This window comes from Nothoprocta perdicaria, unplaced genomic scaffold, assembly GCF_003342845.1.
Source record: "Nothoprocta perdicaria isolate Ctin4 unplaced genomic scaffold, notPer1 scaffold_238, whole genome shotgun sequence".
Classification (NCBI taxonomy): Eukaryota; Metazoa; Chordata; class Aves; order Tinamiformes; family Tinamidae; genus Nothoprocta; species Nothoprocta perdicaria.
In genome coordinates, this window is record NW_020455464.1 from 949,986 (window position 1) to 975,801 (window position 25,816).

At 37.5% G+C, this 25,816-nt stretch overlaps 1 protein-coding gene across 3 annotated transcripts in view; it reads left to right on the forward strand.

The window, feature by feature from the left end:
- KDM4C (lysine demethylase 4C) overlaps positions 1-23,447 on the forward strand; it is a 236,967-nt gene extending 213,520 nt beyond the window's left edge. For all 3 annotated transcript variants that reach the window (XM_026039705.1, XM_026039704.1, XM_026039706.1), the window contains exons 19-22: positions 970-1,140; positions 16,665-16,784; positions 20,604-20,696; positions 22,857-23,447. In XM_026039705.1, coding sequence (XP_025895490.1) covers positions 970-1,140; positions 16,665-16,784; positions 20,604-20,696; positions 22,857-23,033 — 561 coding nt within the window. In that variant the 3' untranslated portion in view covers positions 23,034-23,447. The remainder of the gene's footprint in view (positions 1-969; positions 1,141-16,664; positions 16,785-20,603; positions 20,697-22,856) is intronic.
- The last annotated feature ends 2,369 nt before the right edge of the window (positions 23,448-25,816 follow it).

Sequence of the window (25,816 nt, forward strand, 5' to 3'; positions counted from 1 at the left end):
CACAACAACTTCTATATAAGCAAACAGACTTGTGTGAAGTTGTGAACAGGCAGTCATGCTCGTAGGAGAGAAGTCCTTTCCTTGTTTTATGAGGATAAGAAGCTTCTTGTTTATTTTTCCTAGTGCAAAAGCTTGCCTTTTAAGTGGGAGGTTCATGGGGATCCATGGGCTGGGAGCTGATGTGTACCTCTGTCTGCAGCATGTGAGCTCAGCAGTTGTTGACTTACGAGGTTCAGTTCTGTTTTCGATAGATAGAAACTCTTAAGCAGATATYGGCGTAGGATTTTTGCACAGTTTGAAAACTCTGCTACACTTCTGACTGACTTAACTAGCTCTAGTGTAGTCAAAAAGAAAACTGAAAATTATTGTTACTGATGTGTTACATAAATGCTGAAGTGATCAGTGCTGTCTGAAGTCTGAAAACAAATTTTCTGCACAGTATTGGTAAATAAGTTATTTGGGTACACTAATGTGGGCAGTTCTGASAAAAATTGAATGTACATTTAATTATTTCATCCCACCCACCAGAATATTTAGCAATTKAGCAAAATATTTAGCAATATGAAGAATTATACAAAAATATAGTATTTAAAAATAGACCTTTTAAAATGGTTTCATATCATTGTCTAGTTTTGCCATATTTTATCYTCCAGCACAATGAATAAGATGTAAAAATATTGCTAGCTGTTTAAGTATTCTTGCCCTACTACAAAAATTAGAAGGCATCAGTTACAGAAATATTTTTGAATGTTGTAATTTCTTATTCTGTAGATGTGTTTTTTTCTTATGAAATTCAAAGGCCCTGTGTGACATACAAACTCATGTGATTATTTTTATAATGAATAATTTTGCATTTGAAATTTTTATATTAAGGGAAGAATTCTCATTAGTTCTGTTTTGGCAGTGACACATTTCTATTAAGCAGCCTAGTATTATTAAATTGTTCTTTTAAATTCTTCTTTTTTCAAGAGAACTAAGGCATGTGAGAAGGCCATTTCAATTGGGCAGACAGTCATCACAAAACACAGGAACACACGATATTACAGTTGCAGAGTCATAGGAGTCACCTCTCAAGTCTTCTATGAAGTTATGTTTGATGATGGCTCTTTCAGTCGGGATACTTTTCCTGAAGACATTGTAGTAAGTACTTCTCAGATATTTCTGTCTTTTGGAAAATTAAACAGATGGAACCTTTTGAAATATTTCTTTTGACCTTTAGAGGAGATAATGCCTTAATATTCAGTTCATGTTTGCTGCTTTCACTGCTGAGAATGATTATTTTCTAATGGGCTTCCAAACCTTGGTTGTTCTAATTAGTCTCTGCCATTTGACCAAATGAATCAAAACTAATCTTACAAAGTCTTTTAATTAAATAAGAAATATGTATTTAATAAAGGAGATGAGAGTGGGAATTCCATATATCCTTATCTGTCTCGTAGAGATAACTTGTAAAAATTCCTCGCTGAATTGAAAAATTCTGCTGTAATGGGAAGAATAGCTCTCAAGAATCTGTTCTAACAACTTGTTTACACCTTCTGATGTTTAGTTTGTAAGATTACATTATTAATGATAAAAACCATCAGGGAGAAGAATGTGTAGTTTATTGCATTTCCGAAAAGCAATTGAGATTTTGATTTCCCTTATGCACTTGCATAAACTGCCATGTTTTCCAGGATTGTTGAGGAACACACTGTGAACTTACTTAGAGAGACGTGAGAAGAATTGGCAGACAATTGGGAGACGTCCTTGCTTCCTTCCATATTTACAATGAATAGATTGGATGTTAACTTCCATTGCGTCCGTCAGATGCAGTTTAACATCTGTGTCACAATATGACTCTAATCTTTTCCTGCTTCCATGCTCCTTTGGTGGTGAGGTGTCTTTGTGCAGGACTGATGGATTTTTTTGATGTTTCTCCTGCTAATAATCAGTTTCAGCTTTCAGCAGGCTAGCACTAGTTTGCAGAATGGATGTTTATTGCTGGACAGCTTTTCCCTTTGTGTTGTGTCCGTGCTGGATGTAGAGGTAGAGCCAGACGTTTATGAGGATGTTTGCTCAGCAAGTCCAGGGACGCAACCCCAGTACGGCCCAGTGTTCCTGTCCTGCAGAAAATATCTTTGAGCTGCACTGTTTTCTGCAGGCCTAAAATTTTGGGGAAGAAGCATTAACTATCAGATAGCATCAGTGGAGGTGACACTGTTGTTCTTGGAAGCTTGTTATTGAAAAGTCTGGTGCCTTTTGGATATATAGTATTTGAAGGAATGCATTTCAAAGCTGAGAATGGGAATTCAGCTGTTTGCCTCCTGCTGGTGTTAACAGAAGACAGTCAGCAAATCCCTGTTCAATGTCTTTGGAAATTTATCCTTCAGTTTGAAATGTTCCGAAAGGCTCCATTAATGATCAAAGACATTTTGTTTTAGGATCATCAAGATATTAGGCAAATGTGGGTGCATTGTTATTAGAAATCCCTCTCTTGTGTATGCCCACATCAAGGATGTGGTATGGCAGAGATGAGAAACTGCTTGCTACCCTAGTGGCATATTCTGATCGGGAGCTAAGAAGAAATGTAATCAGGCCTGGATATGCCTCAGTGCTTCTGAGATAGTGGCTGAACAACGTATAATTGTTTGATGGAAACACCAAACGAATTTCACATTCCTTAGAGAAATCTTGTTGTGTTTTCATTAGATAATATACCTGCAGCAGTTATTTCAAGGAAAAAAAAAAAAAAAAAAAAAAAAAAACTGTTTTTTCTTCTGCCTGGACTAAAACTTGCTAATCCATGCAATGTGCGTATCAGGTGTTGGTGCCGCTGGGAGGACTTACTCATCAAATATGGTGTGAAGGCAATGTTGCTGCCTATTGAAGAACTTATTTCTCTAATCTGTTTTCACTTTTCAACTAGCTCACAAAGATAGCAGGAGCTTTCTGCTTTTCCAGTATGCGTTGAATCCACTACAGAATTTCAGCGCATCTCACAATAGACCACTATTTCAGTGTGCAGACAGAGGGATTTATATTTAAGGAGGAAAATAGGGAGCAAGGAAATTTCAGTCACCTTCATGAAATTCTGTGTGGCGGAAAGTATTCAATAACTACCAAAGCAGGATATATACTGTTCTCTATGTATTCTTCTTGATTTATTTTAACATTTGCCATATAGAGTGGGATTTGCCAAGTAGGCGTAGCTATACTCTAGTTTCTTTCTTATTTCCAAGTATTGTTTGGGTACTCTATCTCATTCCTACCTTATCAGATTTTTTTTACAAAAGTCATTCCTGAACAACAACACTAAAACCCATTACTTAGTTTGCTGGTGAACTAAGTACTCAGCCTTTCACTAGGCATGAGAGGGTACAAAAGAAATATACACATACAGATTTCCACTAGAGAAAACAACAGGAAAACTCTGTAAACAGCATAGCAAGAGGGCAATGATGAGGATAGCGTATCAAATGTATCAGGAAGTAGGATGACAGCCCCAACAGCTGGTCTAACCATACAGATATGCAAGCGAGGAGTGAGTGCCTTTGCTGCAATCCTCAATAAGTGCTACCAGCAGCAGATACGAGTGCCACTTGCCCCYTCCTGAAGGATTATCCGCTAATGCTCGGGAGCAGGTCACAAAATCCCTCTCTCAGCACCTGGAGTGCCCAGTGGGCCAGGGATCAGATAACAGATGCTGCACTGGGCTGGATCCCTGCAGCCCAGTTAGGGAGCGTTTCCTGAAGCTGCTTGCTTTTTGTTTTTATTATTTTTTTAAAAAGACATAACTCCACTGGAACAGCTTGGCAGTTTACCAGATGTGAATATGCTGGGCTAAATATGTTTAGATGTTGTGTGTGGGGGTAAGTTGTCTACTTGTATGTATTTTTCTGTATGTATTCTATCTGTCAAAAGTACCCTAACAGCAAATATAGTTGAAGAAATAAAATAAAAGTAAAAATATTGCAGGGTTAAACATAAGAGTAAGTCTGCAAAAAGATCTGAGTTTGGAAGGGGTGAGCACACCTGAAGTGTTCAGGAGTTTTCCATTTGGTCTGTGAGTCTGACTGTGAATCACAGAACCACAGAATGGTTGAGGTTGGAAGGGACCTCTAGAAATCACATAGTCCAACCCCCTGCTCCAGCAGGGACACCCAGAGCACGGGGCACAGGGAAGCATCCAGGCAGGTCTGGAAGATCTCCAGAGAAGGAGACTCTACAACCTCCTTGGGCAGCCTGTAATGTGACCTAACATACCACAACCCAAAGTGTCATGGACTTCACTGATTAATGTGGGATGCTCTTCCAGTTATAAATTGTGTAGCTTACAAAACTTGCTGTAAATGTTCCTTAGAAGTGGGGGCATCTTAGGAAATGTGGAAGTCAAGAGTGTTTGGACTTGCATTTGGCACTAGCACTTGGCTGCAGTTTGCAGAAGTCCAACGTGTTTGCTTTTCAAAACTTTATYAGTGACATTTCTCTGTGGCCTGATAATATCAAAAAAAATCTTTTAAAACGTGTACATTAGCTCACTTTGAAACAGAATTCAAACAAAAGCTGAGACTATCAAAAAGAGGGATATAAATATTACTTTTGCATGTATTAATTCAATCCATTCAAGATACATTGAATAAAAATATATGAATGTACATATTATGTACATACACATTTTTGTCTACTACCTTTTTTTAAATGGAAGCTACTTTAACTGGACAAATATAAGTGTGAAAAAAACCCTCATCAAGCTGTGAATTTTCTAAATGTCAGCAGTGGTACCTGGAACCCTTAACAAAATTATGCTGATACTAACGCAACTACCTTCTTTCTGTAGTGGACCCAAGAGAGCCTTCAGTATGAAGAGAATGGTGAAGATTAAGCTCTATCTTTCTTTGCCTATCAATACTTGAAATTCACCACTGGCAATGAAGGGAGGAACGGGGCTATTTAGAATTTTGACAGCAAAAATACATCACTAAAATTATCAAGAAGGCCACAACTGCTTAAGCGTGCACCTAAATTTCACAAAGCCCCGAATTATTATCCTCTGCTTTCTTTGTAATAGAATGCAGCACATTTTAGTTACTAGCATTTGAACAAAAACCTGCCAGTATAATAGCAAGGCAATTTTAGAAGCTATTTAAAAAAGACTTTTCTCAGCCAGGGTCCTTCTTTCCAATCCTCTGCCTCTGTCCTTGCCCACAAAAGCTCTCTTGACATCCCTACAAAATTATGAAATGAAAGCTTCAACAACTGCTGATCTGCACTCTAATGTATACACACAGTGTGTGTCTGGGCTTTCCAATTATCCTGTTTTTCTTGCTGATTCTTGGCTGTTTGAGATGCTAAATGATCCTTCCTGGCCCCGGTACCTGACAGGTGTTTGAAGTTGCATTGGCATTTATAATCTCAGTAGTTGCTCAAGATGAGGTGAACTAATTGGGGCAAAGTATATGTATAGGGGTCAGGCTGGATTCAGACTGTCCCAAGGATATTATTCCTTGCTCTCTGTTGTAGACTGTTGAGAGACAGAACAAATTTACCTCATCTCCGTTTGAGATAAAGCACCAATGGGATGAAGCCTGGCAGACCTTCAGAAATTATTTCTTCCATGGCCTTGGAAAAGAAGGAGCCGTATATAATACAGCAGGGAGACTTGGTGAAGGATACAGTAGTTTTATACCAAAAAGTGACATAACATAGGTAGAACTTTTTGCATGTGGGGGATGAAGTTCTGTGGGCTAAGGCATTACCCTTGGGGTGCTGTAGCTTCAAAAAAATGAGAGTTTTTAAGGATGAGAAATTCTCCATAATGATCTGAGTTCCTTTTGACCCTACTGGCTTTCAGTAGCACAGAAAATAATGTCTTTTTTCATTATTAACATTGGTGGGAAGAGAGGCCTTTAAAAGGGAACARCATGTAATAAGTTCAGATCTAGAGAGCCAGGGATCAAGGTGATGACTGTGTGGACAACTTAATCAGCTTCTCAACTGCTATAGGCCTTAATAGKACTGCTGCATATCCATGTTGTTTAAACATCCAAATATATTGGGCTTGTGCTTAAATCCTAGTATTCCATAAGCGTCCAAGTGGGTATGAAACAGAGGCCTTGATTCTCACTATAATCTTCTCTTAATGGAAGCTGCATTCTGTGAAATCTGCCTAAGAAAACAAATTATGTAACTCAGGCTTGTCCTCAAACCTGACTGGCCAGGTAAACAGCTGAGCTGATTCCTGAGGGTTTTTTTTTCCTGCAGTTTCTTTTCTGATTACCTTTCCTTCTCCCTTTACCTCTTCTGACAACTGTTTTCTGCTTTTCTACCTGTTCAAATAAAACCTGAAATAGCAGAGGCTAGCTGCTTTCTTATACCTGTAAAAGATCCATTAGATTTATGACGGTGAAYAATAGCTTATTGTTCATTTGTATGATACTAGTATGTAAATCTGCAGAGAATAGCTAAGCCAATTAGAACAGTTGAACTCTCACTCCTTCTTGGCAGTCTATACCTACCCTGGGTGCTTTGCAGTGTCACCATTGCCAGTCATTTCTGAGACTGTAAGCTTGGAAAATAAGTAAGGCATAGCTGAAGGGGACTAGAAGATAGGTTGGGTTTGGCATAAATATAGTCAAAAAGTCGTGAGAACTATTTGCTTGATGCAGGAAAAAGAAAGAACTGCATACTAATAATATGTTTGGCAACTCTTTTTTATGTCTCAATAAAGACACATCTTCTGCATACAGAATTCTTCAGCAGCATTACAAAATTTCCTGCTAAGTGAACTTATCATTCAGTAATTCCCATGTCTCGAAGTAGACAAAAGAATTCTGAAAAATTCTGGAAATCAAGTTTGAGAACTGCCTGACATGTCTCTGAAGAGAAAATTTAGATTTCTCTTCATATTGGACAGATTTGTAAGAACTGTGTAAAAAAACAAAAAAATTTCTTTGAAATACTTAAAAAAGCTATGTATCTATTGTGATTTGAAAAGCTACACTCAAATTCAAGTGAGCTGAGAAATTTATTTAAGCACATGTTTGTAGTTGTGAATACTGTGCTTTCCATATAAAAATCATTGCTTATAGCCTCTGAATACTAGTGCAAATTTATATCTGGATTTGAAGTTTTAGTCTTACTAAAGAGAGTAAGTAAAATCAAACTTTTTTAAAAACAAAGTCTAAGCACATTGAGACTTTTCTTCTGTCTTTTAACTCTTGAGACTGCATAGACCTCACAAGGTGTAAAGTCTGATTCTAATCTGAAACTTGTATAGCACAGTAACTGTGATGATTCAACACCCTTTCTATTTACTCTAGGAYGTAGAGGAGAATTAATTTTCTCTAGGTTTTGGGTTTTCTTCCTAGTTTCCTGCTATACGAGACAGACAGTTCAGTAGATAAGCATATAGCATATACACTGGGGCAAATTAAATCTTCCAATGTAAGTATTATCTCTACACAGTTCCTGGTGTATAATGTGCTCTCCACTTGGCAGTGGAATACTTCACAGGAGCTTATCCATAATGTTTTCCGATGAGCTGGAGGTGACACCCGCACAGCTCTGCCGCAGACACAAAATGGCAGCTAATCCGCCCCCTCGCAGCTGCACATAACATGGCTGCAGCGCGGCGGCCCCGCAGGGAGAGAGAAGGATTAACACCCTCCTTCCGCTCCCAAGGTGAGGGCCGGTCCCTATCCCGGGTCACCCAGAGCACAGTGAAAACGTGGGACTTGGACGTGAACTCTGGAGGTGACGTGATAATGGCTGGAGCGARGAAGCAGCGTTGTTTCTCTGTTGTGTTCGTCTTGAGGAAATGAGAATTGTGGGAGATTCAGATATGGTGTTTTACTCCACTTACTGTGTGTTTCTGAAGTAGATTACTTCCAGATTTGCCATCTGTCATTTAAGCGGTGGGGTGGGGGGAAGGAAGGAGAAGCATTTTCTGTGCATTAAATGCCAAGGTTGGGGCAAGAGCAGGAGGAGGACATGAGCGGCTATGCCTAGTGCCATATTGGATTCCCTACGCCACACTCTCCATTTCGGGCTAGAACTGTGATCCTTTGGGCAATTCTGCATCTATCAGTATGCATTGTTATTTGTGCTTTGCTGAAAGATTACATAGAAGTTGAAATAGCAACTTTTAAAGTTAAATAGAAACTAAGAAAATTCTTAGACTGCATTCATGAATGGATAATCTACTTGACTTTCCCTTTAATGAAAGCATATATTCGCTGTATAGGAGAAGATTCATTGACATTTTAAGGACAAGCTTGAACTATTTTTATACTGTGCATTCTGTTTTCACGTGTGATCCAAGAGTAAATTTGCTGAATTCCAGTCAGTGTTCTGTTAATCTGGTGATATCAGTGAATTTATACCAATTCAAAACCAGAATTGCACCACTGGGAATCAGGCCTGCTCTTTCAAATGCTAATATGCTCTGTAAAAAGCTGTTCTTATTTAGGTAAAACTCTAACTGTGGCACATTAGCTACCACTCTACTGTTCATTCAGGATGTCTTGGAACACATGAAACCTATTACAAAAAAAAAAAAAAAAACAATTTGCATAAGTGCTGTGTACTATATATTTCCCAAAGAAAAACACAGTTGACAGTCTTCTGACATAAGTAGGTAATTCAGGGAGTTTCCTCACTTCACTTCCGTTTTAATGATGTTAGTAAATGCAGTCACTGTTTCCAACTACAGAAGGTTATTTGTATGAAGGGGTTTTCTAAACCAGAGGTGTTACTGTAATCAYGTCAGTTGTGCTCCTTGTAAACCAATCCCTTGTAGGAAGGACTATAGAAGCTTAGGACCAGCACCGAGGTCCAAAGTTAGCTTGAGCAGAGGAGAGAGACTGACCTGGGTACAAGGGCCATGCTGGAGCTTCAGCTCCACCACAGTCAAGTTCTACTTCCTGCCTCCACRTGGGTGTCACGGAACGAGTGGTGGCGRAGGTGGTAGGTGACACAGTGCACTTCACTAATACAAAAGAAATAATAATAGGGTTTATTGATATGGACAATAATTTCATGAGATTCTATGGCAAGGTTGCTAATTATTCACTGCATGGAGGTTTAAGATAATACATAGTTAWCAAGGACACCCTCCCGTTGGGTCACAAGGTTCAGATTGGACCCCCTTACTTTCCAAGCTCCTTCTGAGAGGAGTCTGGGTGCAACTGAATCCAATCCTAGTCCCAGACCTGGTCAACGGTTTATGACTAAGGGATTTTGTGCAGTTACMAAGTAAAGTTTACAATTTCAGAAAAAGAGCACACTATATTCACTTACCAYGAATCTGTTGTGGAAAGGGATCTGTTAACCTCGAGGAGTATCCTTGAGAGGCRTCCCTACTCAAGGGGAGATCCTGACCTGTAGCCCACTGCCATGCAAGGAGAGCTCAAGGAACTCTTGGGCTGTCCACGTATTTATGGGATAAGATGATTAACTCATAGTCATTCTTTCATTTCAGAGGACTTTTGTCTGGTGTATGCACCATCAGCCTTATCTYCCCATCAAGATTCAGCCGTCAGGACTTATTGCTGGTTAGTGTCTGAGTTGGGAAGAAATCAGGGACGCAACTGCCAGGGTCAGATAATATAACTGGTGCTTAACACCTGGRTAGGGCTGGGCTACATGTGAAAGGCCAGGCTGAGCTGGGAAAGGAGCATATCCGTCACAGTGGGCACCAGTTGAGACACATCTCCACACTGTCTCMTGGTAGGCGTCCTGAATTCAGTGCCTAAACCTCTAAATGGTGTCTGCAGTTGAACTGGAGTCGATGAGGATACTMTTTTTGTGCTAAACCTCACCATCAGACCTACCATTTGGATATTTTTCAGGTTATGGATCTAGGGACTTCACTTGAAATCCTGTCAGTGAAAATCAGATGCAGTTTATGCATCTCCCTTAATGTTGTCTGAAGTAGCTGTTGCCATAAAAGTTTCATGAATTCTGTGATTAATTCCGGGATGTTATTTGCTTAATATTGAATTTGTGTCCCCAAAAGAAGAGGATAATGGTGTTAATTTATCAGTTTTGGAGATGTGCTTTTTAAATTTTTTTTTTAGGAAACTGTGGAATTTCTAATTATAAAAGTTCAGATGAGTCAATATGATATCYCGTTCCACACAAATAGTGGTTAGATTGACTGATACTGGAGTCTGAGCCATTGTTATGGGTTTAAGCAATGTGGCAGATGATAGAAAATGGGTGTTTTTTATGTCATAATTTGATTTTAAAAGTATGTATAAATTACAAACAGACACATGATGAGCGATAGTCAAATTAAAAAAGGAGATAGGCAGGATAGGAAGGCCAGGTTTATTGTAATTAAAAAGTCTGATTTAGTTCTAATTCATCTTTTTGGTATCTTTTTCTCTTTGATCTTTAAAACCTCAGGGCTAGATTATCAGCTTTCAGTTTTCCATGAAAAAGATTAAAATATTGTACCATAGCCCCTGCAAATCTGTAAAGCTGTGAGTGAGGGAGGAATGAGTGTGTACTGGATCTGCATCACACAGCATAATAGGGGTCGGGTTGCTGCTGCTTATCTCAGCTTTTTTTGCTATTCCTCCGTGCTAAGCTGCTGGAGTCAAATGCAAGGGAATTCAAGAACCATTGGATATAGACAGCASCAGCAAAGCAGTAGTGGGTTTTGAATGGTCTTCCTGTAAGACTGTGATGTGGTGTTTGCAAGATGTCCTCCTAGAGGGTTTTAGTATCTCGTAATGGTCAGTTTCAAATGTCTAAAATAGAGGCAACTAAAATAATTGTTACAAGTATGTTTCATTGCCAAATTTTGAGTTAGCGTTCAAACTGATAGCAGCCCATGGAGAATAATACCAGCCAGATTCTGTGTATATTTTTTAAGTCTCAATGCTGTTCCTTTACCGCAAACTAAAATTTTCGTGACATTTTTATATATTTCAATCTGTTGCTGTGTTTCAGAGACATATGGATAAAATGGTGTTAGAAACATATTCTAGCTCACAAAACCTGTTGCAAGAGCCACACTTAACCACTTTGGTTAACCAGCTTTGTTTTGGCCACATCCATTATATTGTCAGTGATATTTGGAAAGAGTTTGAATAAGCGGTATGGAATATTGTGCTCTAGTTTGCAAACAGAAGCAAGCCAACAAGTAAAACCTAGGAATGTCAAGGAGGTGGAAAGATTGTTTCTTAATAAGTGACATTGAGAAAAATGCTGCAATTAGAAGATAGTCCAAACAAACAATTTTTTTTTTTATTTTGAATATATTTTGAAAAGAAATTCTACAAAATAACAGGGATCAACACTTGCTGCTGTCAGTTACGCAGGTCAGCCATCCTCTTAACTTTGATGAAAATAAAGTTGCTGAGGCTATTCCTGTGATAGAAATTGGCAGGTTAAATCCCTTGCTGATGGAAATAGGTGCCATCTGATTACGTTTACTCTTTTGGTTAATRCTTGATGAAAGCTTTTTACTTCAACTTGTGAATAGAGGTATCTTCATGGGAAGAGTGTAGATAAATATTGTTATGTATTGGACCTGGAAATGACTTAACAAATTCCAGAACGATGAAATGGCACAAAACAGGAAGAGGCTACTGTGCATGTTAAGGGAGATGTTTAACAGAATATGCCAACTCTTGAATAAACACCTCAGGCTCATGAAACCATGCAGCCTCAAGGAGATAATTCATCCCTATTCAGATAGGCTAGTAGTAAATAGGAATAAGCTTCCACAAGCTGTTCACAGGCAGTGTTCCCACTTTATTCTGTATATCATAAATCAGTTTTTCATCAGTATCTTTCCATTTTTCCACCTTTATTTCTGTGTCAACTGAAAAGGAAATCTCAGTCTTCATTTAATAGCTCTGCCTGTTTGAATGTTTTAGGACTCTTCTCAGAGCAATCGCATGGCCAGTGGTATTCATCAGCTGTGGAGGAGAGTCTTCAGTAGCAGCTTACCACTGCACATAGTGGCAAATCTTTTTTATAATGGTTCATTCTCCTCTGTTAAGCTCAGCGTAGAAGCACAGCTGTAAGAACGAGAGGTTAGTAATCTTCTGCAAAAAAATGTTCTGATCTGATCGAGATGGAAATTGATTTTCTCCCTGATAGGAGAGGTTCCACACAATGCTCATGCCATAGTGTGAGTAGGAGGCAAAATACAGCTCTTACACCAAGATATATTACTCTACATCATCTGCTGGAAGGATCAATTCTGGGACCATGATCCTCACTGTTACTGTGTCTTCTTTTGAATAAGAATGGGATTACTTTTTACACAATCATCAAAACAATTAACAAAAACCAAGTGATTCAATGAGTTTGTCAGGTGACCTGATATTTGCATTATTCCATGTTGAATGGAACCATTTACTAGTAACATTTAAATATACTCTTGCAGTTAGGTTTATATCTCTTATCCAAAATGCTTGGATCCAACATTTTCATCTKAGGTTTTGCTGCTTCTTATTAAGCAAATGCTTGAAGGATAATGAGCAATGTTACTGTTATTAAATGTACATAAACTTACTTCTGCTGATTTACTCTCTCCTTCACCAATCATACATCTCATTCACTCAGGACATTAAATCAGATTTGGAAGGGTAACATTCCATTTAAGACTCCAAAAGATCAAACTTTGAATTATAAACTGATTATTGAAAAGCAAAAAATTGCAGAAGATAAAGGCTAATAACATTTACTTTCTGCTGCTGTATTCAGTGGTGGGCATTTTATCCATTCACAGAATTCAGGGTTTTTTTTTCTTTCTTTTTCAGCGCTTCATTCTTTTCATGTATTTAACCTGAAAAGAACAATTTGTTTTTAAATGATAYTAATTTTGTTATAACAGGCTTTTGGTCTTTTTCATTTATTTGCTTCCCTTCATCACTGATGGGGGAAAAAAAAAAACCCTGAAAAAAGAATATGATTGTTTTATCCCACTTGGATTATGTCAATAATTTCTTTYCTAAGGTTTACCTCAGTATCTAGTTTACTGTCAAGACTAGACCTGGTTTGATATGCAGAGTCACAGACCGAAGACAGTCTTTTCCTACCACAATCTTTGCATAAAAGATTAAGTTCAACTTCAACTATCACTTTAACTTTCAGGCCTCTTTTAGGCAGTGCCAGAAGGCCTTGAACTAACTTTGCAGAATATGCTGTATTCATAGACACTGAAATTTAATCCTGTTGACTTTGATGATTGGATCATACAATTTCTTTTTTGAATGGTCTGAATTCACCAAAGAGATTTATTTTCAGTCTTCCTGCTTTCAGAAGTCAAAGGCTCTTATATAATTTCTAAAACAATTTTAGAATCTGAGATAGCTGAATTCAGAACACAATTGCCAGGCAAAAACTGTTAAAATAAAATACAGGAATCCAAGGAACATCTGTTTCTGACAGTTTTGAGGAACAGTCTCAGTTGCTCTTTAGTTCATCATAGATCAGAATATCCATACTTTCTAGGAAAAGGACATTTCCTAGAACTGATGGCTTGATTTTCAACTTCATGGCTATGTTCGCATTAGGAGAACCTTGCATCTTTCCCAGTTTCTTGATCCAAGTGCACGGTTCACTTGGTGACTTTCCACCTTGTTTTTCTTATTGTGGATTCATATATCTTTCCATTTTTCTACTTGCCAATCATGCATGCCAACCATGACCACGCTACCACTGCAGGTGGATTTGCTACTTGCAAATATTCCATCCAACTTTAATGTACCAAAGTGTTACTCAACTTTTATGGTAAAAAAAAAAAAAAAAAAAATAGCAGTAGAGAAACAGTGTGAAAAAAAGCAAAATATCTATTGTATCTGCAACCTTGTATCCAGGAATTTCTTAGTACCAGCTATGGCAGGCTCGAATTTCATCATCTTTTCAGGATATTTTTAAACATTTGTTGCTAAGGGATTGCTTACTCTTTTATGAAAATGCATAAATGTATGCATGTGCATGTGTGTATGTATAAATATATAAGTATGTGTGTGCTGTATGTGCATATACACGTGTGTGTGTGTGTGTGTGCATATATATATATATGGATTTTTTAGCACATTGCAATTTGAACATTGTGTATAATGTTGTCCTCAGCAATTCACTGATTCTGTGAAACAGGTAGAACAAGAAATTAGACACTTAAGTTTTTCAATAGTGTTAGGTATGATTTGTATCCATTCATGCAAAGAAATAGGGCTTCATTTACAAACAGAAGATAGGAAACTGTAGGCGAAATGTACACAATTCATGAATTCAATGTAGATTTAATTCACATCCTGTTATTTGCAATTGGTGTATAAGAAAGCCGATATTGATACCTGACTTTTCATAATACACCTAAGAAGTGTGAGGTTGCATGTTTACAGCTTTGTCAGTCTAAGAAATAGGTCTAATATTTCCCTGGAAGAAAAAGGTGAATATATATATTTTTAGGAAAAAAAAAAAAAAAAAAAGATAAAATCTCTAAATAAGTCCTGTAGATCAATATAAAATAAAAGTTAGGTGTTCTGTGGCAGAAAGCAGCATGAACTGTTTAGTGCATATTTCCCAAAAAGTGTGCCGTAGTGTACATGAAGAATGGCTTTCTCTTGTAATTCCAGCTCACTTTAGTTATTTGCATGAGAACTCTAATTTTCCATATGAGCAATTCCATTAGCTCTCCCAGGGAAGCTGTGAGAGTTTTCTCCTATGGAAGGTGCAGGGGGAGCAATTCAGACTGTGTTTGTATTCTTGAAAAATTAATGTTTGCCATGGCATTGTTGAAGGACTGTTTGTTTTTAGGAAATTTGCTGTGTTCCATGATGCATTTCAAGAGTTTGGGTTCAAAACAGTGGGCCAGCGTATGCTTTTTTATCTATTTATTTATTTATTCTTGTGCTTAACACTGAGGAGATGGAAGTAGGAAAATAAGTTATCAGAATGGGCATCTTCACCACCGTCACAAAGGGCAGACTATTCAAAACATAATCTCATTTAGTTTATAGTGAGTGCTGTGAAAGAGTTTTGCAATCCTGAGAAGTCATAATAATTCTACAGTGGAAAATCAGGTGTTAACCCTTCTTTCTCATCTCCCTGTGATAAGGAGAGGGATAATGCAGTAATGACAACCCCTGCCCTAGAAGGGGTAGACCCACTGGGTGGGTGATGAGGATTGAGAGGATACATCTCTGAAGCAGGACGTAGTGTGGAACTGCTCCCTTGTCAAAGGCCCTGTGGGACCATGGAGGCAGTGTCTGGTTTACCAGAACACTGTGAAAGTCCAGCTTTTCATTACTTTTCTCAAAATTTGCATCAAATCTGTAATTTAAGATGATTAAAATAAGTTTATAAGGCCTGCATTTGACTAATCTGATACGGTAACAAGGTAATATTAAAAAAGGGGGTTATTAGCTCTTTTTTTTTGATCACTTCTGGTGTGTTTTTGTTCTCATTTTTTCTGGCCTTTTTTTTTGTAATAATGATTGGCCGGCTGAGTTTGAAGTGCCTGGTGAACTCGGAAATACATGAAGGCAGTAGGTTTTTTTTTTACTTTAAAGTGCTTTACATAAATCTGAAACTTAAAAAATGGCAGTAACGCTGCAGCAGCCTGAAGTAGAACCGTATACTGAGTAGCCGCGTCAGAAAGCCTAAAGCCGTGAGTTTTTCTGCTCCGGGTGGGGACTGCTGTTGTTGCAGGCCTGAGGCTGACGTGCTCTGCAGATGGACCACACGTGCGGAGGAGGAGGATGTGAGGCAGTGAGCACAAAACGAGTCACCAAAGGGCTCCTTGGGCTCCTTGAAGGCGATTGCCCTGTGCTTTGTTCCTCCACGTGTATTGCTTCTTAAAGGCACTTTCTAAAATACGTACCCATCCCTGCACACTCGTGTGCTTTCTCACAGTTCCTCCCAGCCCCTGACTTACATTTGAAAGCTGACACTAAGTAGCTCCACCTTTTCCTTCTCTCACAGGCTTCAAATACATAGAAACAACCCAGTACTGTGTCAAACCTATTGGTATATGGATAGAAGCTGTTTGAAGCTGAACACTGATGGAATTACTGAGAGTATAATCCAATTTTCTGTATTTTCTGTACATAGTCAAAAAAGCAACTTGTTTTTCCGCCAGCATCCAAGACACAGGAAAAAAATGTCTCTATCTTCTCAAAAAAAGAAGAAAACATCCCTACCGTAAACACGTAGACTCCGTGTTCCTCCATAAACTGAGCAAAGCACTCATTGCCTTTRTCCCTGTTTGTAGTTTGATCAGTCATGACTGTGTTTCAGGCACCAAAGTTAGTATCTAGCAAAAATGCACTGCTGTTTTGTTAAACACGAATTACTTAAATATGTAGTAGAAAAAATGTTGCAAATTACACAATTGCACTTTAGTGATGTTCATTCACAAAGTGTGACAGAAATGAATTTGGGAAAATGTAGCACAGCTGCTGATATCTGCCTGATTTATGCATTTGTTGTCTTGCCCATGCGACATTAAGCTGCTGAGGGAGGGTTTCTGAGGTCACTGTTTATTTTTTATAAAGGCTAACAGAATGTTAGTCTATTCACAAAGTTATAAAACTCGAAACACACGTAGTAATTGCACTTATCCAATTATCCAGCTGAAAAAAGGAGTTTACTGTTGTTAGTTTCCAAATGCAGTATCTCACTCACTGACTTAATAATTATCCTTGTTTTGTAAATAGAGCAGAGATTGCCTAAAACTGGGACCACCTGCCGAGGGAGAGGTTGTCCAGGTGAAGTGGCCCGATGGAAAACTGTATGGTGCAAAGTACCTGGGAACCAACGTAGCCCACATGTATCAGGTGAGTGTCTGTGTTTACTACCACGTGCCTGTTTTATTGTGGGTTTCTTGTCCCACTCCAGTGCTGGAGTGATGGGCCACAGCTTGAGAGAGCAGAAGGCAGGCGGGTGGACGCCATTGTAGCTGTTAAAAACTGAGGTACCCACAGCAACCGCTGTCTAAAACATTAATAAGCATGGGGCACTCTTCAGGATTTGAGGTTTCATTTGTTCGTATGGAAGGAAGAAAATGGCTTGCTTAGTAAGAGCTCAGCATTAATCAATAGTCTTAATTTTACAAGGTGGAAGAGGTGGGACATAAAGGTGGCAAGATGACATTTATTATTTTCTCTAGGTTACTTACTTTTATTTAATGCCAGGTACTTACTTAATTAATGACATGAATGTAATTAGTGACACGTGGCTGTATTCAGCCTCAGACATTTCATAAAAAGTATAAAAGGAAAGTGAAGAGTGCAAATAACCCTATTTTTATTCATCTGATGGCACTTTCATATTAATTAGCACAAAATCTGCAGAGTGCTTTACCCTTAGCAAATGAACTAGGAAACAGAGCACTGTCAGCAAGGGCAAAAAGCTGATTTTTGATTTCAGAGAGACATAATCATTGTTTTTTATATGCTTGCCTTTGAGAAAAATCAGTCAGCAGCTTTGAGTACCCGACTGAATGGTTGAAACTGCAATAAAACAATCAGAGTAATAATAGCACTTCTGAAAGAACGAGAACCTAGGTACATTTCATTCATATATATATATATATAATCATTTTCACTTATGTAACTCTTCATCTGAGGGCCTCACATTACTCCAGAAAAATGGCAAATTTACTGTTGTATCTGTAGATAAATTAAGGCATAGAGAGGCTAAATGACTTGCTGCGGTGACCTTCTCACTTTGCCAATGACTTGCAGTCGAACTCGAGTCCTTAAGTGCCTGATCTCTTGAGCTAGTCTCTAAATCTTACCTCTTCCCTTATGTTTAATGGCTGTATTATGTTGTGAAGGTGAAAAGTTCTTTATAAAATATAAAGATTGTTGTTCCGTAGTAATGTTAATCTTCAAAGCATTTAATCTTCTAAACATTTTGTCTTCCGAGGAATAAGGTAGATTAGATGAATGTTGTTGTTATCTCTCATATGTGAAAAAACTGATGTAGCAAAATGGAACTTCTTAGTCTTATTTTCAACCTCTAACACAGTGTAAGGAAATCGGATTAATTTAGGGAAAATGGATTAACATAAGGAGATTCAGAAAGGTTCTGAGTTTTCAGCATAACAATGATGCGAGTCTACAGTAAACTGCCTTGCAACAACGCCTCTCCTAGGGGAAATGCAGTTATTAGAGGGAGTCCAGATGGCACTGGAACAAGTATCTCAATGTTTAGGAAAGAGGGGAAGCTGCCGTAACCAGGCCCCTGCTCACAGAAGAGCTGTGACATGGAGGGTGCAAGGCTGAGCTCAGAACACATTGGTTTTGCGCCCTCCACTCTTTCCTGCATGGGAAAGGGGCTGATAGCACCCAGCATATGTGCTACACATACTCCCTTTTTTTTTTAACTCTTAACTTAAGAGTAAGGGTAAAACTGAATAGGAGATTGTGAAAGAAGCTATCATAGTCACGTAGAACATGAACAGATCTATTTCAGTGAGGTAAATCTGTGCGTTTTCATTATGTTTGTGACCTGTTTGCAAAGAACATGGTGGCACTTGCATGCAGGAGCTAGTACAGTGCTCCAGGATTCCTGTTATCTGGCTGGAGGTCTGCAAAACTGTTTTGCCTCACAATCCCAAAGCAGGATTATACATGATRAATGTAGCATGTGTTTACTTTAAGAGAAATTGTTAATATCTGGCATCTTTCTTTACTGTTGTGATCATTTTTAGTATGGACATGAATGTTTTCAATGTTCTTGAGAGTTTTAGGAGATGATTGAGTCATTCATTTATCCTATTAATTGCTTTCTAGCAATTTCAGCTGAACCTTTAATTTATAAGGTCCTGATATGAAAAAATCTCATGGAGATAATAACATGCTGCACAAACTGATATGGTACAATAACAGAAATAAAAAAAAAATACTAGATAAAATTACTGTTTGGAAGCATAGTTTGTGTAGTCTGTATTAAATTGGAGCTACTAGAGATGGTAGGTTAGCATTTTGCATGAATCACGACACTGCTGAAAGTCTTAGGGGAAATTTCATGTCTGCCTTTAACAGTGCTGCAAATTTATTTCCAGTGTGGCATGCTAAAATATAGCTTAAGAAAATCCATTTACTCTTCATCGTAAATGTTCAATATATCTCACATGTCAGATCCTCTGATTTGAAGCAGTTGCCTCCTGCTATAGCACTAGTGAAACCAGAAGGATTGACCATTCAGGAAGTGATTTTCTGATCCCGTGGAGTCAACAGACATTATTTCCTGCCAACTTCTTCTGGAAGCGATGCAAAAAAATATGTTGCCAAATGTTTTATGTAGTAAGAAACATGAGTAACATAAAGGGCTTCCTATGACCTGGTGAAAAAAGCTAAATTGTCATCATTTGGTTAAGCAAGTTAAGTGACTTGTAAGTTCTGTAACTTAGTACTGACAGACTAGGTGTATGGGTTTAGGTTCCATTAGGGAGCACGGAGGAGCAAAGATTCCTTGCACCTCTGTSCTTGGTGGATTTTAAATGCATTCCAGATTTGTGCATCTTAAATTGCTGTTAAAAATCCAGCTTTGAAATATGTTAATAGCTTATAGATGTCTACCCTGGTGGTTGATAATGGATATAACATATTTTTCTCAGTTGTTCACGATTAATCCAACATATTCATTGTATTTAAAAGTAGTAGTTTAAACTTTCATGGCAAGATTTTGTTTTGGACCTGCAAAACACAGTAAATTTACAAGTTCAGATACATATTTTTCACATTTGCCTATGGTAAGTTTCATATTTGCCTTTTGATAAGTTAATGTTTGTTCTTATCCTTGCAGTCTTAAGTCTGTTGTCATTCAAGTGGCTCATTAAAGATTCCTATGGCTGTGGGATGGGACTTCTTTTTGCTTTTTGCTAAACTCTTTTTCTTTAAACTACAGTTTCTGTAGGAATTGAAACTACAGACATGGATAATAGATGAAATTCACTATTGTTAGATGAAGTATTAAAAAAAGTCAGCAGCTACTGAAAAGGTATAAATGCTTCAAAGCTTCAGCATTTTAACATTCCCCACACCTAGTTACATTTCCTTTCTCATTTTCTGCTAACGGGGTTCATGTTGGATTAAATCTAAACCTAAGCATGATAAAGCTTTTCATCTTCTGAACAGAGCATTTTAAAGAAATTCCATCAGATTCAATAAAATTCTGTTAACTGGTATTTCCTTAGTTGTCACTCATACTTTCTTTCTTTTGACATGGTCTTCCTCAACCTTGAAGCATAGGATGTTACAATTATTTTTTTATTTATTAGAAATAGGTGAAAAAAGAGGGAAATTAAAAAAGACATTAAACTATTTAACAGCTATTTTAATGTGCTACTACGAAACAGTGTTGTCTGGTGTTACTGTTTGGATTTTTTAATCTAGTAAACTTTTAATTTGTTGAATGGATGCATGTTATTGTTAATTTTGAAGTATTTTTGCTGTTTAGACTGAGTAGTGATTATACTGGGTTGTAATTTATCAGAAATTACTTTTTTTTCTGTTTTATCCTAACTGTACCTTTCTAAAGCAGACAACAAAGTATTTGCATATAAATCCTCTGTGTTTGCAAGTTTGTTTTTATTCAGAGTTATTCTCAGAAACTCTTTAAAGTTCTTTCTTTTTTTTTTCAATTAGGTTGAGTTTGAAGATGGTTCACAAATAGCAATGAAGAGAGAAGAGATATACACACTAGATGAAGAGCTGCCCAAGAGAGTAAAAGCACGTTTTGTGAGTATTTACAGATGATGCCTTATTAGTATTTATATATAAGCAGTAAGACTGCCCATGATGATAATACTTTATCATTATTATACATTAGATCTATGCTCCCTTTTTTTCTAAAGGGAGGATCTTGGTAGAACATCTGTCAGATCATGAGGGATCAAGTTAGGAAGCTGTTTTGAATTGATAGACATAACATTTTTTTTTCTATATGCTTATGAAATATGTATAATACTGTTTTAAACTTCCCATGTTCTCAGAACTTTGTGATTTTGAAAGCACTGAATTTAATAAAAATACAATTAACTTATGCTAGGAAACTAAGTACCTGAGCAGAACTCAATCAAATCAATGTCTGGACTCACCATCCTTTCCGTAGTGTTTAAGTGGCTTAAAGCCAAATCTTCCCTATATTTTCTCAGTTTCCTTCTGTTTCAAACAACACACAGCAGACAGTTGTTCAAGTATTTGACATTTGGAAAAAGAGCGAGATTCACAGGGCCAAATTCTGGTATTCTGCAGACACAGGAGACAGAAAATGGATATTACGTTTCCTTGTCATGGATGTTGTGTGACTAATCCAATACGGTATTTCCTGGGGTATGTCTGTTCGGGTGAATTCCAGGGACTAAACATGGCATAGCATGGAGGCAGCTGGAGCAGATTTCAGGCTGAACTTCACTTTCAGTGCCTCTTGCTGGCCATCACCAGCACATCTCCCTTTGGTCAGTTCCCAGTAGGTATCTCCTGAGTGGACTTGGGATATCCCATGGATGGGGACCGAGGAAAGGGGCACAAGGACAGCAGGGCACGAGAGATGGAGAAGCACGATGCTGTCAGCCTGCTACGGGGGTGTTCGGCTGGGAGGCTGCTCTGCTTTCCCAAACTGAGCAAAATTAGGAGAGCTCTTTCTAAGGAGAGGTGCCATGATCAAATATTCTTGACTAAGATATTTATTTTGTCAATTGCTCTGGGATAAGTGCACTCGTCTTACAGTGTCCCGACCATCTAGGGCTGAGATAAGTGGCTTGAAAAATATTAAATGAGCCACCTGCCTCTTTCATTATGTTCGGAAAAGGTTCCATTACCATTTATGGTTTTTACAGACTATTTGTAGAAGGCATTTATAATTAACTAGATGTTCTGTAAATCTGTTTTACTGTTGCATTTCACTAAGAATAACAATGCAGATATAGCTAGGTTTATGTTATTCTTTTTAAAATGGCATTTTTATAGATCAATATTTTATTTTTGTGCGCAACACCATTAACTTTTTATGGGAGTTAAGTGTAGTTTAAAAACATTAAATTTAGTCAACTAAATAAAACAAACTCCAGCCAGTGCTCAAAACTTCTGCATGATTTTCTAATAATCCTTCAGATTTTATAAATACTCACCTTAGTCCTCAAAGTATTCTTAACATCTCCTTTACCTCTGTGCCAAAGATGGTGAAATTTAAAGATATTTTATAATATTCATTTTCTTTCTTGAAGTATGTGACACTAACTCTTTTTAAATGATGCGTTTTGTAAGTCTGGGAGTTGTTTTACTATTGATTCCAATAATGGCAGCTTTTCCCAAAACTTCTGCTTTGGGATTTTTTTTTTATCCAGTTGGCTTGCTGTTTGCTGTTATTGTTTTATTTCAGTTGATGCCCAGGTGCTTTACTGACTTGCTGACAGGCAGATGAACCTATCACTCCTATTTGCAGATTGGGCAATGGGCAGAGTCCATTTCATAGTGCCCCACACTTACTGAACAAAACACAGTGGCCGGTGGCACCTGGTACTGTCAGGAATGAGCCAGGTGAACAATTTCATCACTTCAATGATGTCACTCCCTTTAGCCCTCAGTGAGAGTCATCTCTGGTCTCTGGATGGAATGAAGGACACCTGGTGTTAGTCACATGGTTCTAAAGAAAAGTACATATCTAGAGAATTAAATAATGTGCATGCAAAAGCTGAAAAATAAAGAAAATTTACAGAAGGGTATGTTCAACATGGAGGCATTGCCCTGAAAACGATCATGTAGCTGTATGAGCAATGTTATAGCTAACTTGATAGCAAGGTCATGAAATATAGATGTATTTCCATATGACTTTCCTAGAATACATCAGAGTGTGATGACCTGTATGAAACTCAATGTGTAATTAATGTCACATTTCAGTCTACAGCTTCTAACATGAGATTTGAAGATACGTTTTATGGAGCAGATATAATTCAGGGAGAAAAGAAGAGGCAGAGAGTATTGAGTTCCCGTTTTAAGAATGAATATGTGGATGACCCGGGATATCGCATGTTCTTGAARAGCTCATTCCAGAAAAAATGCCAAAAAGGGCTATAAGAGGATGCTGTGAAGTCGCACGCAGACACATTCAAGCACATGCACAGACAGGTATGATGCAAATATCCAAACAGGTTGCAGTTGGTTAAAGAGCATTCAGCAAGATGCACCRTTTGAGGATTTCATCTCTTCAAGTCTGTTAAACTGGTTGTTATTTACTTGGACACTTGATTTTACAGCAGATTAGTCCATACATCAACCTCCTAAGTTCAAGAACTTTATTTATGATTTCATCAGTTCATGTGTTACAAGTTTTGTGTCAGTTCTGCAATGTGAAACGGGAAAACCAAGTGAGGTTAAGAGGGGTTGCACAGTTAAATGCTGAAGATAACTTTCAGTCCTGCTTCCACTGAAGTCAGTGGTAAAATTCCCAATGACTGGTATGGGAGAATATCCAGTAACAAACGTAAAATGCATTGTGTTATTTTTTCCAAAGAAGAAGAGAAGTTTGAGTAGCTGGGGATAATTTCAATGGCTTTTTTTTTTTTTTTTTTTTTGCAGACAGGAAAGGGTGTTAAATTTAATAAAAGCATTTTTTATAAAACATTTTTAAAACAAATACAAGTATGTGATTTATTAAGACCTAGAAACAGCTGTACTTATTTACTTCGTACAGTGCTTTTACATTTTTATATCACTGCTGCTTTCAGTGGGGATTGATGTGGAATCAACTGTTGAATTAAATATTTTTTTGGCTTTTGAGAAAGAAATCTTCAGCACAGCAAGGGGATTTTGTATATTTAGAGATGGATATTTTGGCAGTTATTTTTAAACATGTTTTTCATAAAGTCTATTAAAATAGCTGTTTGTAAAATAAAGTTTTCTTTCATTATGTGTATGTAAAACTAGAGTTTAAATATATATGCTTAAAGGATAGTTTTGAATTAATATAACATGATCTTCCTATTAAAAGCAGAGTTTGTCAATGTAATAATGCTTAATAAATAAAGAATTTTTTTTGCTTACTATATTCTGTGTCTGTTGATGTAATTATCGGTCAGGAATCAACTCCACTGTATGTAATACAAACATAAACAACACAGAATACACAAAATGGCTAGTATTAAACCAGTAGCTTAATAGTTACTGTACTTTGATTTCTTGTCTTTTTGTTTTCCTTCTGTCATTTTGATCTTGACCTTTCTAAATGCTTCACAGAAAGCATAAATTCGGAATGTATTTCCAGCCTATTTGTCTGAAACACTTGGGTATATGAAACTAAAATAGGGCTTTATCAAAATGACATCATCCATTTGTAAATTGGCCCATCAGCAGGATTTCTGACTGCTGCAGGAAAAAAAAAAGCGCTCTCAAAATCCAACTTAAATTTGAACATTGCTGTTTCTAGGGTGCTTTTCACACACACACTCAAAAATGGATATATAAAACCAAAGTTGGTTTTTTTAATGATAAACCTAGTCCTTTATATGTTGAGTCATATATACCTTTGTTTGTGCGTAGCCCTTGCATGACTGTTTTTAATTTTTTTTTAGAGTAGAAATGAAATCTTCTCATTTAATATGAGACACAGCAATTGACAATTTATTTTTTCTGTTACGTTTTCTGTAATACTGTCTTGTTCCATGAAATCACACAGAACCCCTTTATTCTGAAAGAAATTGCTTAGCTGTGACAATTGTAATGTATTTCTAATTGAGAACACTTTTTCAAGGTAGCAGGGTGTAGTGAGGGCTGTCTGACGTACCTGAGCGTATCAGAGCTCTTTCTGGCCTTTGTAAAGGAAAAATAACAGCTCGTGGTACAGAGCTTTCAGTCTTGCCAAATGCAGGATTCCTCCCGTCTTTTCAGAGTTGTATATTGCCGATAAACTGTTTGTTTATCACACTGTTGTTGAATAATAATATTCAGGTTTTGTTCATTGTTTTGTTTATTCAATAACTGCATTATCCCTCATGAATATTCATGAAGATAATGCTATACATTGGTTAAATACATATGATAGCAATTAAATATGTGAGGCTACAGAGGCCAGGAGTCAAATGCGCGCTCTTCGTCTGGATCTGGTGTGACCTGTTGGGACCAAGTGAATAAATTACCCACTCTCCATAAAATGGAGTCCACATGTTTTTCTTCAGATTCTTTGCAGTTTGCTAATTAATGTGATGGGAAAAAAAAAAGTTTTAAAATACTAGTTTAAAGAAATCAGAAGGCTTGTTCCAAAAATTATCTTTCCTTCTGTCTCTCTCAGTGAAAATAAAAATCTGTAGAAGTTCTGTAAACTTCATATTTTTTTAACTTTTTCACATTCCCAGTTACTAGCTGCCTGTCCTCTTCCCGTCTTGTAAAAATAGTTATCTTGATTCATAATAAATAGCTTCAGAATTTGAGTGCTGTGGTTCTTTATGGAGCACTAAACTGTTTAGTAGGAAAATATCTGAAAATTTGACTTGGAAACTCAACAGTGTTTAGGACTTTGGAATGGAAAGTGGCTGTGTCGCCTCTGTGGGAAAGAAAGATTTATCATGACACCTTTCTCATAATAATACCCTATTTTAAGTAGGGTTAAGTGACAAGASACTCAATATAATGGGAATTATATTTTATTACTTCAGCCGTTGCATTTTGCCTCTTGAAGACTTCTGCATAACCAGACCTCCTGTATCAGAACCTTGTCATGCTTGCAGCCTTTATCGGCCTTAACCTGGTCTACGCGGATGTTCCTGTGGCTTTATGAGATGATGGTTTTGGAAATTTTGTGAACTTTTCAATTCCGCRCCAGGGACCAGCTGAGGACTTTGCAGCTGCCCACCCTGCACCCAGCA